This window comes from Oxyura jamaicensis, chromosome 2 (genome assembly GCF_011077185.1).
Source record: "Oxyura jamaicensis isolate SHBP4307 breed ruddy duck chromosome 2, BPBGC_Ojam_1.0, whole genome shotgun sequence".
NCBI lineage: Eukaryota > Metazoa > Chordata > Aves > Anseriformes > Anatidae > Oxyura > Oxyura jamaicensis.
Genome location: NC_048894.1, coordinates 34,504,737 through 34,514,277, shown reverse-complemented (window position 1 = coordinate 34,514,277; position 9,541 = coordinate 34,504,737). Strand labels below are relative to the sequence as shown.

General features: G+C 39.9%; 1 protein-coding gene across 1 annotated transcript; it reads left to right on the top strand.

Annotated features, from left to right (window-relative positions):
• The first annotated feature begins 1,721 nt into the window (after window positions 1–1,721).
• On the top strand, window positions 1,722–4,930 carry NPVF (neuropeptide VF precursor). The gene is made up of 3 exons (XM_035318221.1): window positions 1,722–1,862; window positions 3,619–3,991; window positions 4,891–4,930. The coding sequence occupies exons 1-3, from the start codon at window positions 1,722–1,724 to the stop codon at window positions 4,896–4,898; spliced, it is 522 nt and encodes a 173-aa protein (XP_035174112.1). The 3' UTR covers window positions 4,899–4,930.
• The last annotated feature ends 4,611 nt before the right edge of the window (window positions 4,931–9,541 follow it).

Below are 9,541 nucleotides of genomic sequence, written 5' to 3'. Positions count from 1 at the left end.
AATATGCTTTCTTATGGCAGCTTGGCTCACCAGCCTATCTAGCAATCAACTCAGCATGTGCCTTAAGGGCACATTTAACATGCAGCCCGAATCACCTTCCAGGACAGAGCATGCACAGGCGGTCCAGTGCTTTCACTGCATGCAGCAAAGTGGCAGACACCTTTTTAAAATATACTGTTGGAAATTTTGGCCTAAGAATATAAATCTAACACAACCTCTGAAACTTCTAAAACCTTAAGTGACAGACAGGGTTTTAAAAACACATTCCTAATTCAGTCTGAATGCAAATTAACATGTTTAATTTAGAGCAGAGACACTATGTATATCAATAGATCTCATTCATGTATAATGTCTCTTATGTCTCTCTTGGGAGATTCCGTCAAGGGTGGAGAGGCCTTGTAGAGAGTTCTTGACAAATTAAAGGATTGGGCAATCACCAGCAATATGAAGTTTAACAAAAGCAAGTGCCAGATTCTGCACCTGGGAAGGGGCAACCCTGGCTATACATACAGACTGGGAGATGAGAGGCTGGAGAGCAGCCCCACAGAAAGGGATCTGGGGGTTCTGGTCAATGGCAAGTCAAATGTGAGCCAGCAGTGTGCCCTGGCAGCCAGGAGGGCCAACCGTACCCTGTGGTGCATCAAGCCCAGCACTGCCAGCCGGCGAGGGAAGGGATTGTCCTGCTCTGCTCTGCGCTGGTGCAGCTTCACCTCCAGCACTGTGTGTGGTTTTGGGCACCACAGTATTAAAAGGACATAAAACTATTAGAGAGTTTCCAAAGGAGGGCTACAAAGATGGTGAAGGGTCTGGAGGGCAAGATGTATGAGGAGCGGCTGAGGTCCCTGGGTTTGTCCAGCCCAGAGCAGAGCAGGCTGAGGGGAGGCCTCATGGTGGCCTGCAGCTCCCTCACGAGGGGAGCAGAGGGGCAGGCGCTGAGCTCTGCTCTCTGGGGACAGCGACAGGACCCGAGGGAACGGCATGGGGCTGGGACAGGGGAGGGTCAGGCTGGGGGTTAGGGAAAGGTTCTGCACCCAGAGGTGGTCGGGCATTGGAACAGGCTCCCCAGGTCACGGCACCGAGCCTGCTGGAGTTCAGGAAGCATCCGGACAAAGCTCTCAGACATATGGTCTGATTTTTGGGTGGTACTGTACAGACCCAGGAGTTGGTCCCTTCCAACTCAGGATATTCTGTAATTTGATGATTATATAATCTGATCAACAAAGTCAATATATAGCACTTGTTTTAAATGGGCCAAATGTCCCCATATCTAAAAACGAAAATTATATGGTCCAAAAGGACCACTGAAGAAGAAGAATGCACACATGGAGAAAGCTTCCTTTCACAGTTTTTCTGAGGACACTGATACAAAAGAAAGAAGGTGTTTTTGTCTACAAATAGAGATGGAACATTGTGGCTGTCATAAGTCTCTACTGTCATGGCTCTCAAATTTAGCTAATTAAGACATATTTCATGCAAAGAAAATAATTGTAAAGTCAGCGTGTCCCTAACAAGAAGCTATGTTGATTAAGATTCACACAAAAAAATTCCCAACATTCTTCAAATATATTCAAATTACTTCATTAATTAATATTAAGAATTGAAGCTTTTGAGATTGATGTCATAGGAAACAACGTCTTTTTGTTTTCTGGTGATATAAAATGATGGCAGTTTGCTTTTCTGTACAGATTCTGAGCTTTCTAACTGAGCTCAATTTGAGAAAAATGGAAGTCATTTCAACCCAGAAGTTTATTCTACTTGCTTTAGCTACAGTGGTCTTTCTAACATCGAATAGTATGTGCCTAGATGAACTGATGAAGTCCAGTCTGCAGGGCAGAGAAGATGATGATGATAAATATTACAAGGTAAGATTTGTATTACTAAAACAGTATTTGGGAGAACTGTAGGTCAAATCCTGAGTACTTTGAATTTTTTGACAATGGCTCTCCTAACCTCATTGCACAGTATTTGACATTACAGCACTAGCAGTATGAAAGAGGCTTGTTGAGAAAATTTTCAGGAAATTCATTTGCTCTCACACACATACTGTGTAAATCAATTCGTGTTTCAATTTTCTTGCAATACAGCCTTGCAATTAGGTTGAGATTTTTTTTTTTTCTGAAATGTTTCTTACTTACACAGTGGGGCCTCAATTAACATTCCTGTCAGGCATTTTATGCACATAATATAACAAATACATTATTAATCCAGAATTAATAAAGGCATGCTTGTAATACTCAAAGAATAATGATAAACAGAGAACATTATAAATCTAATATAGTTAATGTTCCTAAATTCTGCTCTGGAAATTGACTATAAAAATATCTTTGCAGGGTTGCACATTTATTATATCTAAATAGATGCCAAATCAAATTTGCACAGCTCATCTGTATTTTTTTTTTCTTGTCTGCCCTGCAAATACTCCCTGGGAAGTGAGAGCCAACTTCTCTTTTTGTCTTACTGTCACTGGTGTAATAAAGATCCCTCAAAGCAAAATACACCTCTAATTATTTTAGTGAAATCCCCTGGTTTTCAGATCTCTCTTCAGGTTCACAGGTGCAATCAGAGGCATAGTTTATTTGACATTTTAATCATGGAGTGTGAACTAGAATGGTTCATTCCTTGGTGGTGGGGAAACCACCAAATATGGATAAGAAACTGAAATTAGGATGAGTAGCATTTGTGTCTTTAATTGAAGTAGAATATCATATTTGTACATGTTTGCTGCTAAGGCAGAGAAATTTATTTTGGTCATAAAAATCAGAATGAGTGATTTTCAATACACCCAGGGAAAGAACACTGATAATGTAGGAAAGGGTCAGGTTGATATAGCTATTTTGCAGGTAAAAGCCGCACTTTACATCATAAGACAAGTAACATACTGAGCTCAGTTCTTTATTGTTGCCACAGAAGTTAGATTTTGTGCTGGTTGGCTCTGATAGCTCAGGAGCAACTCATGTATCTTGTATGCTAGTGGAGGCTTAAAGCAACTTAAAGTTCAGAGCAACCTCTGTGCTGCAAGGCCATAACAGGTTTGAGGTGGACTTGACCCAAATACTTTCCATTCATTTTGCTGGCTGTTAGCCCATTAGAATGCTGGGTCAAAAGCGCCTTCTTAGGAAGAAATGAGACACACCTCCAGGTGGCTTGGCCCATCCTCCTGTTCATCTGGACCAGCTAAGAGGTTGTATCTGTATCAAGTCACTAAATATAGCCAGTGTCTTCTACCCAAGATCTTCCTCCCCTTCAGCCAGTGATATTAGCAAATTTGGACCTGACAACAACACCTGTCCATGCAAAACTGATGGCAGAGTTACCAACACCTATGCCCAGAAATATTTCCGATTGACTCCATTTGATTGACTCCAGAAGCTGATGTGAAGTGCTCTTGCAGTCAGAGGACTGAAAAAGTATGCAGGACAACGTCTCCAAATAAAGTAATCCACACTAGAATGGAGTTCAGCAAATATGGCTAGAAAGCATTAGATAACAGAAAAAAAAAGAGAAAAAGAATGTTACACAGCAGCTTTCTGGAGAGATATGAAAATGAATCCTTTGTTTGATTGGTAGCTGAAATAATACGCTATATAGATGCTAGTATCCTTTTTACTTTTTCTTCAGATTAAAGACAATGCCTTGGAAGAAAAACAGAGGAGCCTGAATTTTGAAGAAATGAAAGACTGGGGATCAAAAAATATCATTAAAATGAACACTCCTACATTAAACAAAGTGCCAAATTCAGTTGCTAATTTACCTCTTAGGTTTGGAAGAAACTATCCAGAAGAAAGAAGCATTAAACCAATTGCTAATTTGCCTCTGAGATTTGGAAGAGCTTTTGGAGAGAATCTACCTAGGCATGCTCCAAATTTATCACAGAGGCTTGGGAGATCTCCACTTGTTAGAAGTTCCATTCAATCACTTCTTAATTTGCCACAGAGATTTGGGAAGTCACTGCCTGTCAGTCTGGCTCAAGGTGTCCAGGAATCTGAACCAGGTAACAATAAGCAAGTATTCAAGCCATGTATTAAAATGTATATTAAATCATAAGTTAGCAATGATCAAACACAACCAGCCTTCCTCAAGGGATATTCTCTAAACATTTCAATATGAGACCAATTTGACAAAAGAAAGATTTTCAGTTCATGAAATCAAAAAGCCTCATCACAAGAACTAGTAGAGAAACTCTATGAAATCTTTGCTAATGAGAAAGTGCCAAATAGTCAAAGCCAAAAAGCTCATATGAAAAGATCAGGTTTGGCAACACTTTTTTAGATCAGGTTTCATTTTGAAAAGTTTAAAGCTTTGGTGAAAAAGGTTCAGAATCATTAAAATATCCCATTTCAGCACTACAAAGTGACCAAAGAAAATTACCTAAAAATTACTCTTTCATTTTCTAAATTTATGTAAATTAGAGGAAAAAAATAACAAAATTCAAAACTCAATTGCAGCATTTTGTAATGGTCAGAAAACCTTTTTTTTTTTTCTTTTTCCTGATCCAAACCTATTCTTTCAGATTGTCTTTCTGAGGGAATGTTTGAGATTTTGATTTTTCATTCCAAGTTAAGATGAGAAGTTTTTTTGATGTCTCAAAATTTTTTTCAAGTTAGGAAAAATATTTCCTGCCCTTTCTAAGAATAATTTTAAACAGTTCTTTGGTAACAGTCCTTCTTTTTGTATCTGCTGTTTTAAATCTGAACTATTTGTTTTGGAACCAAGTTTCTGTTGGCTACCCCTGACTTGCATCTGCCACATGCATAAAATGGAAGTTCAGACCAGGAAAGATACCTGATCTATCATAAGCCAATATTCTTTCCTATTTAACTGGACTTCTTTTATTTTTTACTCACCATCTAACCTGACTATTAAAGATTTTTTTTTTTTTGATATTTTTAGGGATATGAATTTTAACAACTACATTAATATCGGAATCAGAAGACTGAAAGTGAAAGACTTGGAGAAGATGCAATGTGTATTCAAAACTAAAGGTCATGAGAAGAAAACATATATGAGAACTGAAATGCAAACTTGTCTTCATGTTTTAATGTATGTATTCTGTACAAATGATTGGTGTATAAGGCAATGATTGTAGTGAGTGTTGTACTAGTTTATTTTAGTAGCAGTACAGTATAAATTCTATTTACTTCTGTGCAACTGCTATCTTGTTGGTTGCAAAAACTAATTTCAAAACAATAGCTGTATAATTGAAAGCATTTTAAACAAAATTAAAAGAAACATAGTAAAAATAAAGAAGCATGGTACAAATAAAAAGAATCCTACTGTGTGAATAACAAACAGATGCAGGACCAAAACCACTGGTACCTTTTTGTCATATGTAGCTGAAGAAAATCAAGTAAAATGTAGAGAAAGCACTTTTCCTGTTGTTTATGAGTCCTGCAAGATATAAATCTGAAAGGCAACTAGTCAGGAAAAAAACAAGCTTCTTGGACCCCCACAGAGGAATAACATCTAACCAAAGCCATACTGTAATGCAATTACCTTGTTTTTTATATGTGAGATAATGTCCTCCCTAATGTCCTAAAAGATCTGCCCTGTGGGTGTCCTGATTCCTCTGTTAATGTGAACAACATTACAGTTACCAGATACACATGCAGAAGGGGCTCCTCCTTTATAAGCCTGTATTTCCATTTCATATTTCTTATCAAAACATTCTCTTCTAAGTGGAATATTGTTTCTTTCGGCTTCCTCAAAAATTTCAGTAAGTTTTCAGTAAGTTTTGAAAAGAAGCTGAATTTGTACCTGCTAAAGGGAAGCCAGATCTGTTGGAATACATGCAAGATCTACGGGATTCTTCCTTCTAATCCCCAGAGGCCTCACTAACCTGATGTCAGGTCCAGCCAGTGGTGGCACTGGGCATCCCCAAAAAACACACAACACGTATACACAATCTATACAGCCACAGCTAACTGTCAGACCAGACAGCAATGCCTTTGCAGACACCACATACACACCGACAGGACTTGCACAGACTTGCAAATGGCCTGATCCTGTTCTCACTCACAGGTTAATCAAACTCATTGCTTGCTAGCAGATCTGTGAACAGAATCTCCCTCTAGCAGCTGTTCCAGACCTGTGGTCCCTCCAGCAGCTGTTTCACAGACCCCTGTTCCCTCCAGTGTCCGTGAGCACACTCGTACAGGAAAACATACAGATATTAACACAAGGATAGGACAAACCATGACAATCAAGCACAAGACATGATCAGACAAACACAGTAGATTGCTTGCATGCAGCCAAATTCCTTTATCCTCCCTCTTCTTCATTCTCCCATGCGTGTTCTTCCCCCATCTAGCTTGACCCCTCCCCTTGACTGTCTTTGGCTCTCCCCTAAACCATCCCCAAATAAGTTCAGCACTTTCCCACATCCCTGTAAACCATCCCATAGTAAGTTTTATGTGATCCCACAAGCCCTTTCAAAAACCCCATCTTAAGTTTGCTCTTTCCCATGAGATCCATGATAACCAGCTACAAAGCCCTGGCTGAACCTCCATGAGGCGTTGAGTGGTTCTTTAAGGCCCCATCAATCACTGATCTGCAAGTTCTGCTCTTTGTTACTGTTTTGTTATCTCCTCTTCCTCAGGGTTTGGATACTGAGAGTTTAATTTATTACTTCTCCTGTCTCTTGTTTTAGCCTTTTATGCTGTATAACCAGTAACCAGATATCCTTACATTCCACGTATCTTTAGAAGACATGCCCCCGGAAAAAAAAAAAAAAAAAAAAGCATGATGAAATTGATCCTTTTTATCAGATAAATTCACAGTTGGGACGTAGCCTGAGCTCTGCCATTCCTCTATGAAGTTAATATGGCTACTTGAAAGACAATACTAATCAACTGGTGGCTGATGAATCTAATTCAATCCAAAGCAGTGAGACTACAGTCCTGAGAATATCTAGTCTCAATATTCATTCAGACTTGAAACATCAAAGAGAGCAGGAGATCCAAAAGATTATCAAAGGAATTGTGCCTTTTGAAAGCAGAGGCACAAACCAATCTTCGGGCTTCTCTCCAGTTCTCAGAAAATACTTTACCTAACGAGTATTGGTGAAACACCAGTTTTGCAGCGTGACACATTGACACTTGGGCACTGCTGCCAGGTCCATGCTGAAGGATACTGGTTAACACATTGTCTGTATGGGGGAAAATGCAGGCCCCAGCCTATGAAGTAGAATTTTTGTCATTGCCTGCCACCAGGACAGGACATTATTCTTTCTGTAATCAGGAAAACTGCAGAATTTCTCAGTGATTTATGGACGAATGAACAGCAGAAGGAAATTCCCTGAACTTTGTGTTCTGGTCCTGCAAACCTCACTGCGTATCATGTGAACTGAGAGCAACCAAGATTTGCGAGAATCCCTGAGCAGCAATAGGAGCTGCTTTTTTAAGGCACATATCACCTAGCAACAGGGAAGGGGTACACATCAACTGGCTGCTATTAATGATGGCTGCTATGGGACGAAAGCAGGAGCCCAAACATTGGCCCAGCAGCAAGTGCAATTAGGTTGCCCTCCTATTGCAAGCTCCACAGCATGGACACAGGAGATGGCTGTTGATTTATTTTCCTTCAGCAGAGGAAGAGCTAGGTGAAAAGTACATAAAGGAGGAATTATGCTACGCTGTGCAAAATTTCTGTTTGGTTTGAGAGCATGTGAGCCAAGAAAACAATCACTGGATAGTGCAATGGGAAGCAAAGGGGTACAACAGGCAACATACATTGCTATAGCAATTACTCACCAGATTATTTATTATCCAAATACAGATATTATTCATGAATTGGGAAAAAGCAAGGAAAGGACTAAAGTAAATCAAGTGACAGACTATCAAGGCTTACCGACATGAATTCTAGTAGGGTTCAGGAGCTCCCAGCCTTCCCTGCCATACAAATAATATTTATGTCTGTTATTAAAGCCTCCATGCAAAAACAACACCAGGCTTATTTTAGATTCTGACTTAAGCTTATAGAGAGGACAGCTGACAATCTACAGATTAATTTAAAAGTCTGAGGGCTCATCATGCAGTTGATTGCAATAAATCATTTGGACAGATGTAGTGGAATGTAAAGAGACACTGTTCTTTACTCTCAGAAGGAGCTGAAGACTTGGGCATCTGGCATTGCAAACTCTTATTTCTCTGTCAATTTTCTTTCACAGGGGCAGGAAATCAGTCTCTTGCACTTCCAAAGACCTAAGGAGCCAGGCTAGGCTGGTCACTGGAACTGAGACCATTTCTGTCTTTATACTAAGAATCTGGCATGCAGGTACATGATCAGTTTGAACAGCTCTGACTGCAGGCTCTTGGCAATAGGAGCAGCCCTGTGTCTCTCCACCCTATGACCATAATATCCTGCCTCATCTCTAGTGCCAGTACTAGCCATCATGAAACTGTATGGATGGAAACTAACCCTACAAAATCCCCAGTGTTTTGTTTTTAGCTAGCTCAGCTTGCATTGTCCCATAATCACCAGTGGCAATCCAAAGGAAAGGGGAAGGTTGAGCTTAACACAAGCAATTTTTCAATCTTAGTTTTGCTTCAACTGCTTTTGCAACTGCCCACTGCGTTTTCTTCAAAATATGACAAGTGTGATGGCCTTGGTCCAAGTGCTTACAAAATGACAGGCTGCTAGAAATTTCCAGACACTGAACAAGACATTTTGAAAATTACCCCCTCTTGAAAAGTAACCATTAACAGGAGTTGGAAATGTTTTCACTAGTGACAGCCACTGAATTACATCTAGCACAGATGCACGGGCATACTTAGATAGCCAGTTTGCACTTGTGCTGCTCATCTGAGGACATAAGGCAGAGATGGGCCTCAGAACATTTATGAGAAAAGTCTGTACCTTTAGCAAGGGGAAAAGAGGCTTACAGGATCCTTATGTGTGTTTTAACTCAAAGAACCATTGGCAGTGTAATTTTATTTTCTACTTTTCCTATCTGTGCATATGAACCCTATGAAGTAATTAGCTAGAAGTTCGGTCGTGTGGCCATAGGAAAGCATGATAAAAATGATCCAAATTACAGGAAGAGCTACATAGACGACTACTTCTTGGGCAGTGAAAGAAATGATCGACAGGGGAAATAATAAAGTCCTATAAATCATACATGGAAGAATAGAAAACTATTATTTTTTATTTCTGACAACACAAGAATTAAGTGAATCAAAAGAAATTATAAGTGAGAAACTTTAGCCTAAACTAAAGGAAGAGCTTCTGCAAACAGAACACAGATATGATGGACTTCATTGCCATGGAATGCCGTGCACTGCCAATATCTGCCATGGGTTTCTGCCAGAGATAAGGTGCTTGACTCAGAGGAACTTCTGTCTTGGCCAGTAAGGCCATTCTGGTTTTGGAGGCAGCCTGACAGCAGCTCCTGAATAAGCTTTTGCCTGAGTTGGAAACCCAAACTATTGATATGTCTAGTTCTGATGCAATCAGCTATACCTTTTGGTAGGCTCTGAGCTTAAACCCTGTCCTTTTAGAGCTGCTGTCAGGCAAGGGTCTAGGTAATCTCAAAAGAAGTTTTGCC

Bases quoted from the DNA above. Each gene is read 5' to 3' on its own strand.
- NPVF (XM_035318221.1), top strand. From the start codon at position 1,722: ATGGAAGTCATTTCAACCCAGAAGTTTATTCTACTTGCTTTAGCTACA. The intron at 1,863-3,618 runs GTAAGATTTGTA...CTTTTTCTTCAG, and splicing joins ATGATGATAAATATTACAAG to ATTAAAGACAATGCCTTGGA.